The sequence below is a fragment of the Rhododendron vialii genome, chromosome 11a, assembly GCF_030253575.1.
Source record: "Rhododendron vialii isolate Sample 1 chromosome 11a, ASM3025357v1".
In the NCBI taxonomy this organism is placed as follows: Eukaryota; Viridiplantae; Streptophyta; class Magnoliopsida; order Ericales; family Ericaceae; genus Rhododendron; species Rhododendron vialii.
This window is the reverse complement of record NC_080567.1, coordinates 26,883,747-26,906,006: the sequence shown is the minus strand read 5'-3', so window position 1 is coordinate 26,906,006 and position 22,260 is coordinate 26,883,747. Positions and strand designations below refer to the sequence as shown.

The 22,260-nt window shown below is 39.2% G+C and overlaps 3 protein-coding genes across 5 annotated transcripts; 1 reads left to right on the top strand and 2 right to left on the bottom strand.

Moving 5' to 3' along the window:
• Positions 1–1,312: 1,312 nt before the first annotated feature.
• LOC131307498 (protein AGENET DOMAIN (AGD)-CONTAINING P1) lies at positions 1,313–9,502 on the top strand. 3 transcript variants are annotated; one of them, XM_058334033.1, is made up of 5 exons: positions 1,313–1,496; positions 3,599–4,068; positions 7,775–8,248; positions 8,820–8,936; positions 9,191–9,502. In XM_058334033.1, the coding sequence occupies exons 2-4, from the start codon at positions 3,613–3,615 to the stop codon at positions 8,889–8,891; spliced, it is 1,002 nt and encodes a 333-aa protein (XP_058190016.1). In that variant the 5' UTR covers positions 1,313–1,496; positions 3,599–3,612; the 3' UTR covers positions 8,892–8,936; positions 9,191–9,502. The 3 variants fall into 3 exon arrangements, with proteins under 3 accessions (XP_058190016.1, XP_058190017.1, XP_058190015.1); XM_058334032.1 differs by lacking the exon at positions 1,313–1,496 and having other exon boundaries at positions 3,394–4,068; XM_058334034.1 differs by lacking the exons at positions 1,313–1,496; positions 8,820–8,936 and having other exon boundaries at positions 3,393–4,068.
• Positions 9,503–13,274: 3,772 nt separating this feature from the next.
• LOC131307497 (uncharacterized) lies at positions 13,275–14,155 on the bottom strand. Its single transcript, XM_058334031.1, has one exon. The coding sequence runs from the start codon at positions 13,965–13,967 to the stop codon at positions 13,470–13,472; it is 498 nt and encodes a 165-aa protein (XP_058190014.1). The 5' UTR covers positions 13,968–14,155; the 3' UTR covers positions 13,275–13,469.
• Positions 14,156–17,803: 3,648 nt separating this feature from the next.
• On the bottom strand, positions 17,804–18,836 carry LOC131307496 (uncharacterized). Its single transcript, XM_058334030.1, has one exon. It carries the CDS (start codon positions 18,614–18,616, stop codon positions 18,116–18,118), a length of 501 nt encoding a protein of 166 aa, XP_058190013.1. The 5' UTR covers positions 18,617–18,836; the 3' UTR covers positions 17,804–18,115.
• Positions 18,837–22,260: the final 3,424 nt, after the last annotated feature.

Sequence of the window (22,260 nt, the reverse complement as noted above, 5' to 3'; positions counted from 1 at the left end):
TCGGGAAAGGTGAGTAATTATGGACAGGGTTGGTAGTGTCCATAAATAGTTCGACTGCAGATAGACTGTTTAGTCTCGACTCTCGATATAACTTAATCTTCATATGTGTGCCCATCGAACACCAAATTTGTTAGTACCAAATCATCTAGCTAGTAAACATGCCACTAGTAGTGAGCAAATGCCATTAATTTCAGGTTTTGACCACCAATTCAAGTCCTAGATAAGGATCCTAGAGCTTTCTTTGTTAAATTTCCTCAACCTTGACTATGATGTGAACCCCAAGGGGATGACCTAATCATTAAGCCTAAGGCTTAGAAGTTTGTGTTGGAAATTTTACGAAATTTCAGATGAATGAAATCGGGGCTACCGGAGGGTCTCTCGAGGCAACCGAGCATGTATCGGGTTCATTGTATCTGGATGCTCCATAATCAATAGACGTATTGATGTGTGGGATTTCGTAACTCCCGTAACCCCTGCCCATGATGGTGTATTCATTCCCGTAACCTCCCTCCTTGATGGCAGAAATCAATTTCTGAATTCATTATGCAAAATTCATTACAGGAGTTATCACCAATGGTCTTTTGCTATATATATGGTGTATCCCATTTTGTTCATAGCACAAGCAATTTCACAATCCTCATGCATATTTTGAAATTCGTTTTTTGTGAGAGAAAGGCAGACGATAGTCAGTTTGCCAAGGCGGTTGACGGCGGTGTTCCGACGGCTTGCGGTTTAGCCGAGCCAACCCTGGGAGGAAGACGCCGAACACGAACCTACAACACTGACGGTAGGCGGCGAATCTTTCTTAAGGAGACTGTGGTATCACACATGACTCGGTTTGTTTTTCTGAAAAATCAGTTCATATCTCGACTGTTCCATTCTGTTTTATAATTGTATTATGCATCGATTATGTAATTGTTACAATATCAATGAAATTGTTCTCTGGAATTATATGTTATGCCAAAATTTTTCCCAACAGTTTGTTACCTCCTAAGTTCTCGAATTTGAAATTTCTCAGGTACTATCAATTCTTTTGGAGTCAATCCATGCGGAGCCTCCTCCAGCTTTAATTGGGCTTCTACAAGTGAACGGTGATATTTGTCCTATTGGGCCTCCAAGATTAATTAAGGTTTGTGTAAGTTGACTCAGACAATTGAGTTATAAAAAAAACCTGACCATGATGTGAAGAACATTCTAGAGTCTCAACTCTTTAACCATTAGATCTAAGCAAGTCAAGTTATGACCGTTGATCTTAGGGTACCAATCTAGTTAGCCCTATATTCCACCTATAAATACATTGCAGGAGGAGAGGTTTTCAAGGTTCAAGAGATGGTGCGAGGGCATGAAGATAGAGCCCAAGCAAACATCAGGTAAATCGTCAAGCTTTGTTCAATCAAACTTGAGTTGAGAGGCTGAAGGAATTGGTCGATCAATCCTAGTTGTGGCCCAAGGGGAACTAGGGAAGATCTAAGGAGTCGATCTTGGAAAGGTTTCAGGTAACTTTTGGGTTTTCTTAAAGTGACCTTCATAATTTTCATGAGTTAATGCCATCAAGTATCTAAAAATCTCTTGCATCAAAATAACTTCCTTGCATCTTTTATATGTCCAACAAAGATATTTTGTGAATCTAGAAGTGACACATTTAGCATTAATTAGAATCACTATTTTTTTCGTCTCAAATTGTTGATCTTTTTTTACTATTTCGGATCTTTCAAAGAATTGTCTATTTTTTTAATGATAATGATTTTCGCACTCCTTTTTTGTTATATAAATGCACCTTTTTTTGGCTTTTGAGAAAAAAATACACAAAAGCTTCATTAAAAGATAAAAAAAAAATTTTAAAAATGGGAATGTGAAAATCTCTTTTCATATGTAATATGAATTTTGTTTGATAGATTTTCAAAATCTAAACAAAACATTTTTTTTTATCAACATTGTATATATCAGTGAGGGGGTTTATGGGGAGTGTTAGAAGTTAGGTGTCGTTCCGCTTCCTTTTTAAATCTAAGAAAATAATTTCAAACTCAAATATAATGAAAATAAAAAATAATTTTTTAATTTTTTTTTGCACCATTTAAAAGATCTCAATAAGATCTATCAAATAAAATCCCTATTGGTAAGAAAATTATTTGCGTTGACACATAATTTTTGAGTTTGAAATTACCTTCTTTTTTTAAAAAATCTTTTTCAAAGAATTCGGAACAGGGCCTATTACTACAAGGGTTGATCTCCTATTCATAGAAATCGAACTTGCGAGCGATCTCTCATTCCCAGAGGGAACTACACGACCAATTGAGCTATGCCCAAACCCAAAAGAAAACATTTGCTATGCCCAAACCCAAAAGAAAACATTTTAAATAGAGAAATATGGGTAATTTTTCAAGTGGCACGAATGCCTAAAAGAACGAGCAATTTTAGACAAAGAGTATAATTTTACGGGTTTATAAGATCATCTCCAATCTTCACCCTAAAAGAAAAGCAGGGGTGCCGAACACATCTCGGCCATCCAAAAGTATTTTGGACGGCCCAGATGTAAAGGTATCGAACGGATTTAAAAAAAAAAAAGGAAAAAGGAAAAAGATGTTTCGATCCGGACCGTTGATTCCGAGATGAACGGCAGGATTGGCCGCTCGGCACCCGCTTAGCAGGTGTGCCGCTCGGCAGGGGTGACGCTCTGCAGGGTCCCCGATCCCCCTTTACCCAAACTCTATCTCATTTTGGGTTTTTTCTATATCTTTGTCGAAATCTGGAGAACCCCCAAGCCTCTCCCCCATTTTTCTAACGGCTCTTTTGCCGGAGCTTTGTCAAAGCAACAAACACCTTTTAGATGTGTTGTTGGAGCTTCGCCAGAGCCACCCAAACCTTGACAATCTGTTACTAGAGTTTCGTCAGAGCAACTCAAACCTTATCGAATCGTCGCCGGAATTTGTCGGAGCTGCTCAGCTTCGCTGGATTTCGTCGGAGTTGATCGTCTCCTCTCTCTTATTTACCTATATGCCATTGAATATTTTAAAAATAATAGATATGAATCAAAACAGGATTTTACCATTAGATATGCTCTATCCGAAATGAATTTTTGCTTGAAATTGATCCAAATTTTGGGAAGAAAAAGAGTAAGAAATGGAGATGATAGGCTCCGTTCCGGAAACGGAAATAAGTACTTATTTTTTAAGAAGGTAATTTCAAGCTCAAAAATTATGTGTTTACGTAAATAATTTTTCTATCAATATGGATCTTGTTTGATAGATTTCATTGAGATCTTTTATATGGTGAAAAAAAAATTAAATTTTTTTTTTATTTATATTATTTTTAAGTTTAAAAATATGAAATAAGTACTTATTTTAATAAGAAAGTGTTCTGGAACAATTCAATTAGCCAAAAGCCGAAACAATTACTCCTATGAAGCATTAAGCAAGAACAGTCTTTCGTCAATTCCCGCTAGTCAAAGCTAAAATCCAGTCATCGAATCGAATCTCCCACTGAAACACCACCCAGTGGCACTACAGATTCGACAATGCGTCTCCCGCCGATTCTTCCTTCATCACTTCCATCCCCCCATTTCCATTTGTGAAGGTTCTTTAACTATTACTCCTTGCAGAAAACCCACCACCAATGGCTTCTCCAGACCCAACCACCACCCTCTTCAAGAAAGGCTCTGCCGTCGAGATCAGCAGCGACGACGAGGGCTTCCGCGGCGCCTGGTACTCGGGCACCGTCGTTCGCCCCGCCCCGTCTCGCGCCAAGGACAAAAGGGTCCTGGTCGAGTACGAAACCCTAACGGCGGACGAGGCCGGCAAAAAGCGGCTGCGCGAGACCCTCGACTGGGTGCAGCTCCGGCCTCGGCCGCCGCCGGAGACCCGCCGCCGGGGCTTCAAGTTCAGCGAGGAGGTGGACGCGTATCACAATGACGGGTGGTGGGAAGGGGTGGTGACGGAGGTGCTCGAGGGCGGGAGGTATTCCGTGTTCTTTCGGGGGACGAGGGAGCAGTTAGAGTTTGGGGGGTCGGAGCTTAGGGTTCACCGGGAGTGGAAGGACGGGAAGTGGGTTCCGCCGTTGGAAGGAGAAGAGGTATGTGTTGAGTAAAGGAATAGTTTTGTTGCATAAATTGTGTTGCTTTTGTGTATTTCTCTAATTTGGATTTGAATTCATAGTTGTGCAATTGTCATAAAGTGTCTTTGTTTGTGATTCCTAACTTCTATTCTAAGCTGTTTCATCATATAGATTATAGATTTTAGAATTTCGTAGAAGCAGATAAACAAGTTTACCGTAGCTCTGAAATTATGACCAAGGTAATCTTTACCGCAAACAAAAGCTGAAAGTCAGCTTTTAGAATACTTTCAGTGTAAAATCTGATCCAAAAAGTGCCCCAAACCCGGCTTAACACTGTATTTGTTGACTTTGGTAGCCAATATTTTGGGGTAATGGTTGATAGTTATGAAGCACCAATGCTCGTAGAGGCCAGCGGGGATCACCTTCCTTGAACTTGCCCAAAATGACCTCGGTTAAGAGCAAGACCTCCAATCTTTGCTCGAGATCATTGGAAGACTTGTTCCTTTAAAGCTAGAGGCCAGAGCTCAGTGATAATCAAGGTTGCCTGGTCCGGCTCCATCTGGACTTATCTTAGGCTCGTTGACCAACACTTCTGATATTGTGGATGGTGTATTACCTACCAATCTTGGTTTGAAATATTGGTGATACTTATTGACCGTTGCGAAACGGTATCAATCGGTACTGAGCCCCGTTGTGGCCGATCTTACAGTGTGAATGAAAATTGCATTGGTATCGGTGTTATGTAGCGCTATCTGATCGTTATGGCTGTTACCGATTGAATATGCTTGGAATCACTTATTTTAAAGTCGATAACAGACCATTATTTTACCTTGCAATCTACTTTATTGATACCTTGTTCATTTTGAGATTTTGGATTTGGATTTGGATTTGTAGGTAATGAGTGTAGAGAGAAATAGAGCAATGATTGAAAATATGGGTAATGATTGGAGAGAGATAGAGAGAAAAATGAGAGAGAGAGAGAGAGAAAAATGAGAGAGAGAGGGGATAATGATTAGAACCCAAAATCCAAAACCCTTAATGGAACAAGGTCTCAAGGTCTCAGTGATTTTGACGCATCTTCTTATGGTTATGAATCCAGTGACAACCACAACCACTCTTACTTGCCTTACTTGCCTTGCAGCCTCGGTATTCTTTATCCTGTGGTTATGAGTCAAATGATTAGCCATTGCTACTCTTGTGGCTACCATTATAAGGACATATCAACCTATTTTTATCATCCCATGATACGACTGTTGGGGTGTGTCTGAAATATGACAAAGGATAGAAAGAGAAGCTCTATATTGCTGATTAAGATATTATAGAATACAACCATAATACAATGTTCAAATAGAGAAAACATAACCCTAGAGAATCTACGCATAATCTCTGCCTTAAATAGAAAGATACAACGAGATACGATTGAGATACATAAAAGATACATTCACACCTCCTCTGAAACTCAGGATGCAAAAGGGGAGAGCATTGAGAGTTCAAGGAGAAAGTGGAAATGAGTAGCATTGTGAGTCTTCGTGAAGAATTAGGCCAAATTTAGCGTAGATGAAGAAAGGGTAAGGTAATGATGCCTAACTGTAGATGTTGACGAACAAAGTGGCAATCTATTTCAATATGCTTCGTGCGTTCATGGAAGACGGAGTTGTGGGCAATGTAATTGCACTCTTATTATCACAATGAAGAGGTGTAGGAGAAGAAATGGAGACACTCACATCCAATAGAAGCCAAGGAAGCCACATGATTTCTAAGGTAGCATGAGCCAGAGGTGGATTTGCGGTCACTAATATCCTCAAGCCAATCAGCATAAGTATGCATAGTCAAATTGGATGTACTCCCTCCGTCCCGATTTGTTTGTCCACATTTTGACATTGTATTGTCCCAATTTGTTTGTCCATTTGACTTTTAAATGGATAAAATTCCCTTTTTGCCCTTACTTTTTTTAAATAAAGTAACTTTTCAAAAAAGGTGAAGGGTAAATATTGGGAAGTTAACAACTTTTAGGTGTAATCATTATGCTCCATAAATAAGTTGAATTTCCAAATATTGGACAAACAAATTGGGACAGAGGGAGTAGAAAAAAGTAGAAGACATTGATGGTGAGTAGGACGAACATAACATAGAATGCATGAGTAGACTAACAATATGAACAACATATGCAATATCTGGTCGAGTCACAGTGAGGTAAACCAAGCAACCCACCAACTCAAGGTATTTTGTAGGATCCTCAAGACGAACACCATCAGAAGCAAAAAACTTGGCATGAAGTGAGGGTGCCCTCACGCTTATATACTTCATATTACTTTGGTACCTAGGCGATGTGGGACTTTGCTTCACACACCCCTCACGCCCAGTGTGCTCACTTGGTGGCACCTACCACGTGTAGCCAGAGACACACACCCTAACCATCTCTGGTACCTAGCACTGATACCATGATTCACGATAAAGGAGAGAAGAGAAGCTCTATATTGTTGCTTGAGGGATTATAAAATACAACCCTAATACGATGTTTAAATAGAAAGAATACAATGAGATATGATTACAATAAATAAAAGATACATCCACATGGTCACCAAAAACAAAGGTAGTTAGAGAAACCTCCAAGTTGAACCTAGTTTGACACACCCCGATTCCTATGTGAGTTGTTCCTCCTTTGTTGTTCAGCCCCTAAATAAGGGGGTGTCTCTGTTAGTGAAGGCACCCACCGATTTTTTTCCTAGTCTTTTGCCCTCTCTTCTGTCAGTGACATAGTACCTATGTAGCACGGACACGGGACACGACAATTCTAAAAAAATGGGGATACAGACATGGTAGGGGATACGACATGTGTATAAATCAATAAATATATATAAATTTTTTTTATGAACCATTGGATATGAATAATTTCACAAATTGTATAATTTTCTTTTAAAGGCATAATTACAGTTTAACCCAAGTTTTTTGAATAATTTCATATTTACCCCCCAACATTAAAAATATTAAATTTTGACCCCCAGCCGTGTCTCCCGCGTGTCCCCTATCAAAAAATAATAAAAATTATTGGACACGCCACGTGGCGTGTCCAATACGTGTCCCCGTGTCCAATACATGGACACGGCGCCCTTTTGAAGTGTTGGTGCTTCATAGTGTAGTACCACTCCCTCTCCTAAGACTGATGAGCCCTCTCGTCCTCTACTCGGTGATCTCTCTCCTCGCACTCATATATTTAATGAACATATGAGAAACGAATGGTGATCTAAACGAATGGTTAATTCATATTTAATTTACCTGCTTTCACATAATTGTTTTTTTTTTTTTTTCACGTTGCTCACTTTTTTCTTACTTCTAATTTCTTTATCGGTTTTTTTATTCGAATAGTGAACAAATTACCTTTTTTGCTGAGTCTTTCTTGTTCTTGTTCTTTTTGTCTTCATCGTAAATGTGTCCATATTGATATAGACTTTTTTAATAGACGTGTCTGCTTTGAAACTACATGTCGGACCCATATCCCCCACCCGTGTCTTGTCGTGTCGACACGGATGGTTGGCCAAAATCAGGGATCAATGTAACATAGGACAAATCATATCAGTTTATGGAGCTAATAAGGGTTCTAGCCTATGAAACACAAATACTTCTAGATAGGAGTTGCTTATGTTAACTTTCGTTAAATGTTCTTTCACTTCTTTCCAATTTTCTTAAGTGGAAAATCATTTAATAACACATGCAAATGTTCCAGAAAGTTGCACCTCAGAAAGTGTCAACCGTAGATAAATTGAAGCCTAGCAAAGAGACGGTGAAGGCCAAGTATAGCAAGGGGATGCTAGTTGAAGTTAGCAGTGATGAAGATGGTTTCCAAGGTGCTTGGTTTGCTGCTACTATCATTGAACAACAAAAAGAGGACAAATTCCTGATCGAGTACAAGAGTCTGAGGAATGATGATGATACAGAATTTTTAAGAGAAGAGTCTGATACTATGCATATAAGGCCCTATCCACCTGCTACTTCAGTGGTTGAGTGTTTCAACTTGCACGAAGAAGTTGATGCGTTGTACAATGACGGGTGGTGGGTAGGTGTGATTACCAAAGTACTGAAAGGCGGACAACGGTATATAGTATACTTTAGGGGCACCAATGAAGAAATGGAGTTCAACCACTCTGACTTACGGTTACATCAAGACTGGATTGATGGCAAATGGGTTATGGTTTCACAGGTACGACTTCTTGATGCTTGTAACAATTTTCTGTGTGTGGGTTTTATTTTGTGCTATAATTCGGGTCATAGGGTCATGTTTGGGAAACCAAATATGTTTTCTTCTTTTTCATTATGTGCCTGGAAACGAGGGCGTATTACTCTCAAGTCCAAATCCACACCTAACCCTTGGACATGCAGTCCTACATGGGTGGAGAACGAGTCCCTTTGTCCCCTTCCTTCTTTTTTTTCTCTCTTTTCCTTTGCATTAAAATAAGCATGCACGCAATAGAAAACAAGCATATACTCAACTATGCATACTCAACTGCACAATAAGTTACGTTCTTGTTCTACAAAATTTGATGTAGGCCTTAAAAATACATCTTTTGAAATGAATGAGAGGATACCATTGAATTAATATGGTTCATAGTCATTCATGGAAATGTGCCTTTTGGTTTTGAGTTCTGTAACCTTTCGTGAATGGGTCCTTTTGTTGACCTTTGGCTCTCTATAACTAAAGAGTGCAAACCTAATTTTGGTATGCCGCATACTTTGGCATTGCAATCTCTGACATTAAGTAATTCAAAACACAGTTTTGTAAAGAAGTTATTGAGAAGATTGTCGGGATTGCTGAACCACAAGATCTTGGGGATGACGTATCCTAGAGGTAGCGCTGAACTACAAAATCTTGCTGTCAACATATCCTAAAGGTATAATGCTGCTAAAAGATAGCGTCTTTAACGTATTTGAAGTTTCATACCAATCCTTTTTCCATTCCCTCCTACCGAATTCATTCCCCATCCCTTGGAGGAAATGTGAAAAACAAATTATTCGTACGGTTTTGATTTGTATGTCAAGCACGTGTGGTTCTCATTTTCTCCTTTAACCTTTTCGTTTGGAGCTTTATTTCCATTTTTCTTTCCCCAAGTGATTGCTGATATCCCGTCATCTTGGATTTTTTCAGGCTCTGAAGTTGTAAGCACCGAGGGGGTGCGAGAGAGAACTTTGCCTTGGTTACCTTAGCTATTATAACCTAAGTTCGGCCCCGTTATTCGGCGCTATTGTTGATGGTTAACGAACCAATTGGTTAGAAAAACAAAACAATGTAGATAGTTAACTGTATTGCCTTGGTGGCAGTGTAATGTGTTCATTTTCTCGAGTTGCTGTGTATTGAGCTTGATTTAGGTGTTGCAGACGTCACATGATTGATATAGTGTCTCAATGTCATTCTCACCGTTGGACATTAAAAGATATTACGACAAGTTACAATGGTGAAGTCTACGTGTTCTACGCAAGCATACAATATCATATATTTATGTGTTTATAACCCTCCGGAGTAGGCACATTGGCGCGATGATAGTCACCTAGAAATTAAGAGCCTCGTTAAGTCTTTGGTCTGGGCTCGACTCCCACCCGCGTTCCATTAATTCCTTTGTTGGGCTAGTTTATGAGAGATTCTATTCCAATTTTAAATGGATCACCTACTAGTGTTTAGTAGGATTCTATTCCAATTTTAAATGGATCACCTACTAGTGTTTGTAGGATTGGTCTTCTGGATGAATCCATCCATTTTGATGGATATATTAATAAGTGATGAAAAGGACATGCAATTTAGGACTTCGATTTTACTTATTTGATGAAAACTTTAATACTCCATGAAGGAATACTCAAATGTAATGGTCGCTTTTGCCAAATTTTTGTTCGGTTTGGGTTTTGAGGGAGGATTTTTGGATTTTTGGGTAATGAATGAAGAGAGAGAAATAGAGAAAATTTATTGGGGACACGGAGAAAGAAGAGTTGGATTTTGAGACCCAAAATGAACACAGTCTTGAGATCTCCAAAACCATTCCTTCTCTCAACACAGTTTCTAATAAATTTCCTCTTCCACTTATTAAGTTCATCCCTCTTATCTATTTATCTCTATTCATTTTCCCCAAACCCTCCCTCAAATCCTCTCTACCAAAACAACCCCTGAACATGCTCAAATTAATTGTGATATTGGTGGTCCAAGTTGATCCTAACCTCCAACAACTCTGCATCTCTGTGTAAGATGGTGGACGGTGCAATTAAATTCTCAACAAATACTTATAAATCATTTTAGGCATTTAAATAGTGTGGTTATGATTTGTGTAAAATTAATACAAGTCCCTTTCGGCTTTGCTGGCACGTAGAAGGCATTTTCCAGACTTTAGTGTATTATTCAAGTGAGAAAGTTGAGTGATTGTTTCCTCCATCTACCTCTCTGTGACCCACTTGGACTAAGGTGTACCATTTTTGCTAAAGCAAATCTAAATCAGGTGTCGGCGTAAGGAATTTTATCCGTGACTAAGTAGTAGAGGATCCAACGGAACCTCAGCTCAAACCATGATAGAACAGTCCAGATGCAATATCAATCGGATCGGAAACAGAATCCCAAACTAGCCCGCCTCCCCCATCTACCTCTCTGTAACCCACTTGGACTATGGTGTACCATTTTTATACTAGTGAAAAGATAGTTGAACCACAAGCATATCTATAAATTTTCTACTAGGAAAAGGTAAGGTAGGAAATTTTATATTGCTTGTTCTCTCTTTATGATGGGTTGCCGACCTTTAGATGCAACCAAATGAAAAGACACAAGTCTTTTTTTCTTTTCTCTTTTTGGTAATGTAAAGTGTTTCGGACACAAACTTGTCATATCCGAAACACTCGAGACTTGCCATGGATGTGAAAGAATAACTGCTCTTATACTTGGGCTTTTAGCTCTAGTGGCCATTGGTATTTCAGTTCTTATTATCTTAAATTGCTCATAAAATCTAGTGCGTGTTGACTCCACATGTATGTGAGGAGTTGTAAATAGCTTTGTTTGAATTGTAAGGTATAAAGCATTATTGCTACCTAACATACGTTTACCGAAAAGATCGCAAGTGGCCAATCCAAAGTTTGGCTTAGTGGTCCAAACTTGTTACTCAAGAGTTTGTTCCATTCCAAATGTCTTTCGAAACCTTGTTGACGCTATCAACCACGGATTGCTTTTTTCGGGGTACTTTCGGGATAAATTTTCTTTGTACCTAGCATTCTTCTTAGCTTTATTAGTTTGGTTATGTTGGGCTTTTGTCTTTGTTTTTGTTTTTGCTGGGATGGGATGTGCCGTGCTGGTGGTTGTATGGGATGTGCCGTGCTGGTGGTTGTATGGGATGTTTGTTTAGTCGTGTTTTGTATGGTGGGGGTATTGATGTACTTTTTATTTGATATTAATGTGATGTTTATGTTTAGTAAAAAAAAATTCTTGTAAGATGAGGTGCACGTATACTGAACTGAACACATGCCTGATTTCATACCACATAAAACCTACACCTTCCTGAACAATTAGTCGAGGCGCACACTCTCCTGAGCAAATTTATGTAATTAGGGTCAGATTTAAACACCCATATAAATTCTGAATAAAGTTTATTAGAACCACAGCTGAAACACTGTCCTGTCCAATTTAAAAACTCAAAACAAACGTTGACCTTAAGTTCTTACTGCAACAAACATCCCACCAATAGTGAAAAAAAAAACAGGGGATCTTCTAGTGTATACCCTATAGTGCAACATCGATCGTTCATTTCCGTAATCGATAGTTCAGATTCGTTGAAGCACTCTCACCGATAAGAGTTAATAAATATATCTAAATCATTGATTGTCCAGATGAACGACTAGATGCCGCACTTCAAGGGTGCACTACAGACCCCGCAGTTTCCTAGTAAATCCCAATGTTCATGTTCAGGGCCGGCCCCGGGGTAAGCCTTGCAAGTCCTTGAGCTTGGGCAACCCCGGGCAAGAGCAACCAAAATTTTTTTTTCATAGTAATAATAATAATAATAATTCGACGCAAGCCTAGCATAAATGATGGAGTTGGTCTGCTGGTTAGTAAGCCGGATGAATCGCCCAAGGTTCAATTCTTGTGCCGAGCATCGAAAACTCATTTTTTCACTCAGGGCCATTGTGCTGTTAATGACGTGGAACAATCCGAAAATAGCTTGCAGTAAGTAATTCTGTTTGCCGTTCCACTTTTGCAGAAAAAGAAATTTTTGAAAGAGAAGGCAATTTCAAGCTTAAAAATTATATATTTACGTAAATAATTTTCCTAACAATATGGATCTTATTTAATAGATCTCATTAAGATCTTTTAAACAGTAAAAAAATATTGAAAAAATATTTTTCATTTTCATTATTTGAGTTTGAAATTACCTTCGTTTGAAAAAAAAGTATTTTTTGAAAAAGTGGAACACCACCTGCTCTTTCCATTTGTTTAGGATTCTGTTCCTTTTAAGTACAATTTGCAATGAGTAATTCTGGTTACAATGAGTAATTCTGTTTACTCTTTCTATTTGTCTAGGATTCTGTTCCTTTTAAGTACAATTTGGAATGAGTAATTCTATTTACTCTTTCCATTTGTGTAGGATTCTGTTCCTTTTAAGTAGTACAATTTATCCATGAAGTGAAAGGATATTTGTTGTTGGAGTACACCACAAATATATGCTATCTCAAAAGTAATACAATGAAATACTTATCATTCCATATGATATATTTACTATTGAATCTGAAATACTTAGCACAATTCATTTTTGAGATACCACACACCAAAACACTTTGACATACCATAGAAAAATTCTTCTTTGTTGTCGTCCTTAATTTTGGAAGATACTTCTTCTACATGACTACATCAACAATTATTGTCACTCCTTAAAAACAGAAAAAAAAAACTACTCTCATACTCACAGTGTTATGATGTAAACAAAAATAAAAAAATATACATGCATATGTACATATTGCCTACACATGACTCAAAATGATTATTTGCATACATACACAGGCAGTCAAACACTAATTTAAAAAACTTCAACGAAAAAATTAACCATTTTTATAGTCAAGTTTGTATTTTTGCAAGCTGGTCCATAATGTTTTATTTTTCATTTTATAATTAAATTTTGAACATTGATCAAAATAAATAAATGAAAGTTAAAAAAAATAGAAATCCATCATATTTTTCTTTGAATCTGATTGTGCTAAATTATAAAGCACTATAACCATAATTATATTTTCATTTTCATTTATTAATAAAATTCAAATTAAAATACAATGTAACCTTGATTTCTTTTTTAAATTTTTTAAGACTTAGTAACAACCTTGATTTTTTTTAAACATAATAACAAGCGGACAACCAAACTTAAAAGTCGATTTTGGGCAATTCAAACGTCAGAACCGACACTATTCATGTTTTACACCTCCTTCACTGCCACGGCAGCACCACCACTCCCCACCCCACCACCACCCCCCTTCACCTCCTCCTTCTCCTCCACCTCAAATGCCGACACCGGGAAACTCCTCGACAGCCCCGTCGGAACCTGAAAATTGATCTTCCCGGTCGGCGGGTCATCCAAGTAGATATCACTCAACGAGAGCCATATCAAGAGCTCCTTGGTCTTGACGCCCGTGAGCTTCTTGATCCTCCCGGGCTCGATCACGGCGGTGACCTCGGTCGCGTACGACACCAGCTTCCCGATCTTCTGGAACTTGTGCTCTTTCATCTTCTTCTGCTTGAGCCACACGAAGCCCTCGGCGTGGACGTAGCCGCACTCCTCCATGTCTTCCAACGGGAGGAGCCCGTTGGGCAGGCCCATTTCTCTGAGGAGTTGCTTTGACTTCTGTTGGCAGATAGCGTTCCCGGTGTAGAACTCGTCTGCCTTGGCTTTGATCTCCTCTGTGATAAGAGACATGGTTCTTGTTCTGCTTTTCTTGATGGCTTTAGAGAGAGAGAGAGAGAGAGAGAGAGAGAGGGAAAAGCGGTGGGGGGGAATGGGAAGAGGGTGGTGGTGGTATTATAGTTTGGAGTTTAGGAAAATGCCCTTTGAGTTTGGGAATTTTGGGAAAATGCCACCAGGGGTGGGGGATTGGATTTGGAGGCTTCTTGAATTTCTTCTTGGCCTTCACAAGCAATTAAAGCACCTCTGGCGGTGGACCCGGGGTGGACACCAATCCGGCCATCTATCTCGGCAATGGACGGCTCGAATTTTCATCCAAACAATAAACGGCTAGGATTTATAAAAGTTCGGATTAAATTCGAACCGTTCGTGCCGAGATGGACAATCGGATCGGCTGTAGTGCGCCGGGTGCACTACAGCCTCTCCCATTCCTCTGGCGGTGAGCTATGTTAATTGTTAGGCTTTGTTTGGAATTTGAGGAAAGTGAGAGAGAGGAAGGAAAATTTTTAAAATTTTCTCTCTTGTTGTTTGGTTTGGAGAGAAAAGTGTGAGAAAATAGAAAAATCTAGAGTGTGAATAGTACCATTTTCTTCTCAATTTTCTCCTATTTTCCTTTATCTTCTTTTCTCTCACCTTCTTCAACTTCCAAACAAAGCATTAATTCCAACTTGAAGAAAAAATTTTGGGTATGTAATGAGAGAAGAGAGATAAATAAAAAAAATGAGAGTAGTAATTAAAGAAAAAATTTATCAGGACTTGTACGCAGAGAGAAAAGGTTGTGTGGTAACGATATTTTATTTGCGATGAGTACCACATATCAATGTCACATCGTATTCCGGGAGCACTCGGCCATAAATTTGAGGGTTTCAATCAGCTAGTTGTTGAATTGTATATGAGAGGAAAAATTATTCAATACTCATGGTGTATACTCCATCCCCTCACATAATATGTAGGGCTCACACGGACTCACATAAAAGTCCTGCATGATATGTAAGGGGAGAGAGTATACATGATGGTAGGGGGTCTATCCGCACATTTTCAAAACCACAGGTACATTATGCGGTCAAGTTTGAACTATGGGAGGGGTATTCGTACATGGCAATAACCAGAGGGGTGAAAGGGGACTTTGCCTATCTCCAAAACCATTCCCTCTCTCAACACAATTTCTAATAAATTTTCTCTTAATCTCTACTCATTTTTGTTGGAAATTTTCAGATAAGTGAATGGAAATTGGGGCACTCGTAGGATCATCGAGACTACCGAAGGGTCCCGATTTTGGGTTCATTGTACCTGGATGACATCCTTTAATTTCCAGCAGTTTTCAGCAAGTTATTGCCCCATAAAAGTGTGGTTTATGGTAGATTTCAATCACCAATTCACTCTGGCAGTTTCAGTATTGAATTACCCTATTCAAGGCTGTGAATTGAAGGCCCTAAATTCATTTCTGGAAGTTACAAATCCTTCCAGAGGTGTATAAATAGGGCAGTTCCGTATTGGATTGATCACAGTTCCACAAAAATACTCCAAGTATACTCTGTGTTCGTTCTTGTGTGAGAGAGAGGTAGACGAAGTATTCAGTTCGCCAAGGCGGCTTTCCGGTGGTGTTCCGATAGCCGTGGTCTAACCGTTCTATCTTGGGAGACAGACGCCGGCCAACCTCCAACACCCAACGGTGAGGCAGTGAATCTGTTTTAAGGAGACTGATTCAGGGCTCGGTTCGGTGTAACAAATTTCTGTATTATCTTTTCTTTTTCCGTTTCTATTCATGAAATAACAATCTATTATTCGTTTTATTATTAGTGAAATCGTACTCCGGAATTTCCGATCATATTGCATATGTATTTGCTAACAATTTTTCCAAAAACTTCCCTCAAATCCTCTCTACCAAACAACCTCTGAACATGCTCAAATTAATTGTGATATTGGTGGTCCAAGTTGATCCTAACCTCCAACTACTCTGTATCTCTGTGTAAGATGGTGGATGAATGGTGCAATTAAATTCTCAACAAATACTTATAAACCATTTTAATCATTTAAATAGTGTGATTATGATTTGTGTAAAATTAATACAAGTCCCTTTCGGCTTTGGTGGCACGTAAAAGGTATTTCCAGACTTGAGTGTATTATTCAAGTGAGAAAGTTGAGTGATTGGACGTAAGGTTCGGTTTGGTTTGGTTTGGAAAGTTGAGTGATTGTTTCCCTCGATTATCTACCTCTCTGTAACCCACTTGGACTAAGGTGTACCATTTTTGCTAAAGCAAACCTAAACCAAGTGTCGGCGTAAGGAATTTCGTCCATGATTAAGTAGTAGAGGATCCAACGGAATTCCAGCTCAAATCATGGTAGAACAGTCCGGATGCAATCATCAATCGGATCGGAAACAGAAACCCAAACTAGCCCGCCTCCCCCATCTACCTCTCTATAACCCACTTGGACTAAGATGTACCGTTTTTGCTAAAGCAAACCTAAATTAGGAGTCGGCATAAGGAGTCCCATCCGTGACTAAGCAGTAGAAGATCCAATGGAACCCCAGCTCAAACCATGGTAGAACAGCCCGAATGCAATCATCAATCGAAAACAGAAATCCAAACCAGCCCGCCTCCCCCATCTACCTCTCTGTAACCCACTTGAACTATGGTGTACCATTTTTATACTAGTGGAATGATAGTTAAACCACAAGCATACCTATGAACTTTCTACTAGGAAAAGGTAAGGTAGGAAATTTTATATTGCTTGTTCTCTCTTTATGATGGGTTGCCGACCTTTAGATGCAACCAAATGAAAAGACACAAGTCTTTTTTTTTCTCTTTTTGGTAACGTGAAGTGTTTCGGACACAAACTTGTTACATCCGAAACACTGGAGACTTGCCATGGATGTGAAAGAATAACTGCTCTTATACTTGGGCTTTTAGCTCTAGTGGCCATTGGTATTTCAATTCTTATTCTCTTAGAGCATCTCCAATCCATACAAAATAGAGGATGGATGTAACACATTGAGGGGAGATTTTGTAATTTATTCCACTTTTTCTTCACTTTTTGTACTTTTTTGGGAGAACTTTTGAGGGACCCACCGTCCTTTTTAGAGTTTGGAGGAAATTTGTACTCCAAATTTACTTTTGGTCCTCTATTTTTAGAGGACCAAATTTACTTTTGGAAGACCAAACTCTAAAAAGGACGGTGGGTCCCTCAAAGATTCTCCCAAAAAGTAGAAAAAGTGGAATAAATTACAAAATCTCCCCTCAATGTGTTACATCCATCCTCTATTTTGTATGGATTGGAGATGCTCTGAGCATCTCCAATCCACCTCTATTTCTTCAAAATAGAGGATGGATATGACACATTGAGGGGAAATTTTATATTTTATTCTTTTTTTTTTTTCACTTTTTGTAGTTTTTGGAAGAATTTTTGAGGGACCCACCGTCCTTTTTAGAGTTTAGTCCTTCAAAAGTAAATTTGGTCCTCTAAAAATGGAGGATCAAAAGTAAATTTGGAGTACAAAATTCCTCCAAACTCTAAAAAGGACGATGGGTCCCTCAAAAATTCTTCCAAAAAGTACAAAAAGTTAAAAAAAATGGAATAAATTACAAAATCTCCCTTCAATGTTTTGGAGGAAATGGAAATGGATTGGAGATGCTCTTAAGAAATTGCTCATAAATTCTAGTGCGTGTCGGCCGCACGAGTAAGTGAGAGGTTGTAAATAGCGTTGTGTTTGAATTGTAATGTATAAAGCATTATTGCTGCCTAATATACGTTGACACCACATAAAACCTACACGTTCCTGAAGAATTAATTAGTCGAGCACACTCTCCTGAGCAAATTTATGTAACTAGGGTCAGATGTAAACACCCATATAAATTCTGAATAAAGTTTATTAGAACCACTGTCCCATTTAAAAACTCAAAACAAACGTTAACCTTAAGTTCTTACTACAACAAACTTCCCACCAATAGTGAAAAAAAACCGGGGATCTTGTAGTGCATATCCTGTAGTGCAACATCAATCGTCAATTACTGTGATTGATGGTTCAGATTTGCTGAAACACTCTTACCGGTAAGAGTTAATAAACATAGCTAAACCATTAATTATCGAGATGAACGACTAGATGTCTCACTGCATGGTGAGATACAGGACCCCGGTTCCTAGTAAATCCCAGTGTACATGTTTTACACCTCCTTCACTTCCACGGCAGCACCACCACTCCCCACCCCACCACCACCCCCCTTCACCTCCACCTCCTCCTCCTCCACCTCGAACGCCGACACCGGGAAACTCCTCGACAACCCCGCCGGAACCTGAAAATTGATCTTCCCGGTCGGCGGGTCATCCAAGTAGATATCACTCAACGAGAGCCATATCAAGAGCTCCTTGGTCTTGACGCCCGTGAGCTTCTTGATCCTCCCGGGCTCGATCACGGCGGTGACCTCGGTCGCGTACGACACCAGCTTCCCGATCTTCTGGAACTTGTGCTCGGTCTTCTTCTTCTGCTTGAGCCACACGAAACCCTCGGCGTGGACGTAGCCGCACTCCTCCATGTCTTCCAACGGGAGGAGCCCGTTGGGCAGACCCATTTCTCTGAGGAGTTGCTTTGACTTCTGTTGGCAGATTGCGTTTCCCGTGTAGAACTCGTCTGCCTTGGCTTTGATCTCCTCTGTGATCAGAGACATGGTTCTTGTTCTGGGTTTGGGTTGCTGCTTTTTTTGATGGCTTTAGAGAGAGAGAGAGAGAGAGAGAGAGAGGGGGGGAAAAGGTGGGGTGGAATGGGAAGGAGGGGGTGGTAAGTATTATAGTTTGGAGTTTATGAAATTGCCCTTTGAGTTTGGGAATTTTGGGGAAATGCCATCAGGGGTGGGGGATTGGATTTTGGAGGTTTCTTCTTGGCCTTCACAAGCAATTAAAGCACCTCTGGCGGTGAGCTATTATTCTGACTTGAGGAAATTTTTTTGAGTAATGAAAAGAGAGATAGATAGAAAAATTAGAGTAATAATTGAAGAAAAATTTATCGGAACTTGTGCACAGAGAAAAAATGTTATGTGATGATGATATTTTATTTGCGAGGAGTACCACATATTAATGCCACATTGTATTTCAGGTGCACTCGGCCGTAAATCTGAGGGTTTCAGGTAGTTGAATTGTATAAGAGTGGAAAAATTATTCAATATTTACGGTGTATATTCCCTCCTCTCACATGTAGGCTCCACACAGAACCTACATATAAGTCCTACATGATATGTGAGAAGGGTGAGTATACACCGAAAGTATTGAATAATTACCGATAAGAGAAACAGTTGGGGTATTTATGGCGAAACTGGAGGGAGAGCGGTGGTTGGGAGTAATCAATAAGCCTGTGCCACGTACATATAGATTAACTAGTTTAGTTGGGTTACCCATCCCATTAAAAAAGCAAAAAACCCCACCTTTAATTAACACTCATTCACAACCAAAGGACTTTATGGTGCAGCGGTTATCTCCTGGTCCTCTCACAAAAGAAATTAGAGTTCTAGCCTCATCAGAGCGGTTGGAGTTTAGGGCTATGAATAGCTTCTGAACTCTTAATAGATTAATTAATTAAGTCTCCCGCTAACCCCCTACCCCTCTGAGGTATACAATATTGTGAAAAAAAAAAACAGTCTCATTCACAATTGGTAATATCCAGCTAAAGAAATATGTAATTATTAACACAAGAAAAGTGCCAAAAATTTGGGAAGTCAAACATGCATGTCTATTTACTCAAGCAACATAAAAAGAAAAGTGTGGAAAGTTGAAACTTAACCGGTTAAACGGGATACTGGATTGTTTATGCTTAGGGTTGGCATATTTATCGTTTTCTTTTTATAACTGGATATTCGGGCCAGTTTACACGGACTTTGACTCCGGGAGTTCTAAGATTAACAACCGAAAAAATCCTTCGATGGCTCCAAGATTTGAAATATTTGGCTTATGTGACATTCGAACATGAGACCTAATAAAGAATAAACACTTATGCATTAACCTTAAAAAGACTATATCAAATTTTTAAAACTTTTGGACAGGTGGTTGAATCGTGTTTAACTTGTTTAATTAACAAACTTATCTTAAAAATTTTAAATGAGTGTACATATAGTACCAGGAGACTAATATTAAAAGTGCACATGCGATTAATTTGTTGTTTCTTGCCATAACCGATTTAATGACTACTCCATCATCTTTCGATTCTAACCAACTGGGTTAACTCAGTTGATCAGGACTCTTGCATCTCATGAAGAGGTCTTGAGTTCGAATCTCTCCACCTGCGTGTGGGTGTTCTTCTTTTAGAGAGTTTTTGCTTTCTTTCTTTGTTTCTCTACCCTATAATGGGTTTATTTCTTGTATTGGTTGAGTTGTTGTGCTTAGATGTCTCGTGGATTCTCATAATTGATGTAGTGTCCCAGATTTGTACTCTCTGTATTTCATATTTGATGTAAAATAATCTCTTCTATCAATTGGAAAAAAAAAAAAAAATCTTTCGATTCTGGCTCAACTCAGATGACTAGGCATTTATATCCGAAAGATAATGTCAAAATTTATAAGCTAGTAGGGTAGAGTACTAGAGTGGGCAAATCTTAAAATAAATACTCCCTCCGTCCCTTTTTAAATGTCCTGCTTTGTAACTCTAACTTATTAAAAAGATATCATCATTACACCTTTCACATCAACTTTTTCCTCCACTTTCCCTACTTACCCATCATCATTACACTTTTACTCACTAACTTTTCAAAATAAAATCTACTTTTAGGGACAAAATAGACAATACACCAACTTTTACCCCCTAACTTTACAAAATGGACACTTATTAAGGGACAACCCAAAATGAAATACTGGACACAAAAAAGGGACGGAGGGAGTACAAAAAATTCATATAGAACTCAGATGCTTTTAGTCCCAAAGAAAATGCAAAAGTGCTGGGTACCCAAAAAAATATTCCGAAATTACTCCGAATAGACTTTTAAAGGCATTTATGACAGTTAATAGACTTATATTAGCGATATGAAATACTTTTTCGAGGTGATTTGGAAGTATAATTTTCCGGGTACCTAACATTGCTCAAGAAGATGAGGGCTACACTTGATTGCAACTTTTCATTTCTTTTTTTTCCTTAACCTCTCTCTTAATCTCATGCTCCGCCTCCCTTTCCCAAATCTTTCTTCCAACCAAGACCCGGGATGCTGCTGAGCATGTGTAAAGTGGCCGATTCGGTCGTTTATCTTGGCATAGACAGCTCGGATCAAATATGAGCATATGCTAAGCACATATAAATCCGAATCATTCATTGCTCAAGTAAGATCTAGTCATCAATTGCCGGATGAGCAGCCGAATCGACCGCTTTATAGGTGTTGCTTGGCAGCATCCCTTTGAAAGCATACAACTTGGCACGAGAACTGAACTCTCCATGTGATTGTGGATCACATGGACTTGACCACTTAGACCATGCAATCAAGACTCGTAGTCACTTCAAAGTTCAATCAATGGCCGGGTTTGATTAGACGAGACACCACATTTCATGTGCGACGTTTGAATTCAAGTCTTGCTGTTTCGTTATTATAACCGCATGTCCGGGTTCGCTAGAGCTAGCACACCTCAATTAATTTCGAAGCCTTGAAGTTAATCACCCGGCAAATTCTCCAATAGTCCTCCAAGACTTGCAATGTTTTCGAATAAGTGATTGATAGAGGACAAACACTTGCTAATTTTCTCATATCCATTCAGCCAAACCCCTCCGGGTTCAAGCCTTGTTACTGCAACTAACAACTTCTTCTTTCTTTTTCCTCTCCGACTTTGTTTTAGTGATGAAACCATTTTGAGGTGGTTGAGGGGTTCCAGGATCTCTTACCAAACAGACAAAGAATGTGACAATGGCAAGCAATAAATGTGGAAGCTAGCAGCCTAATAATAAGGGGTCATTGGATTGTGTAGATAGATAACAGTTATGGAGGTGGTAGAGAAGGGCACGGTATCTACGGATCTGAGAAATTTTTGGGTGCCGGGAGGGTGCAAAGTGGTGCCCGCTCGGCACATGCGTTCATTTCAATTTTGGACGGTATGGATTTAGAGAGAGTGGTGGGGTGAGAGGAGAGAGAGAGTTTCAATCTGGACCGTTCAACACATTTTTAGACGGTCTGGATGAGCTGCTCGGACACCACGTGGGCACAACCACGTGGTACCCACCCAGTGCCCAAGAATTTCTCGATCGGATCTGCCCGCATGGATTTTTGTGTTTTTTCCCTGTATAGTACAGTATTTCAAGTGAAATTGACTACTCCAGGTTGGTTGGCAGTTACCACCATGTTCTCAC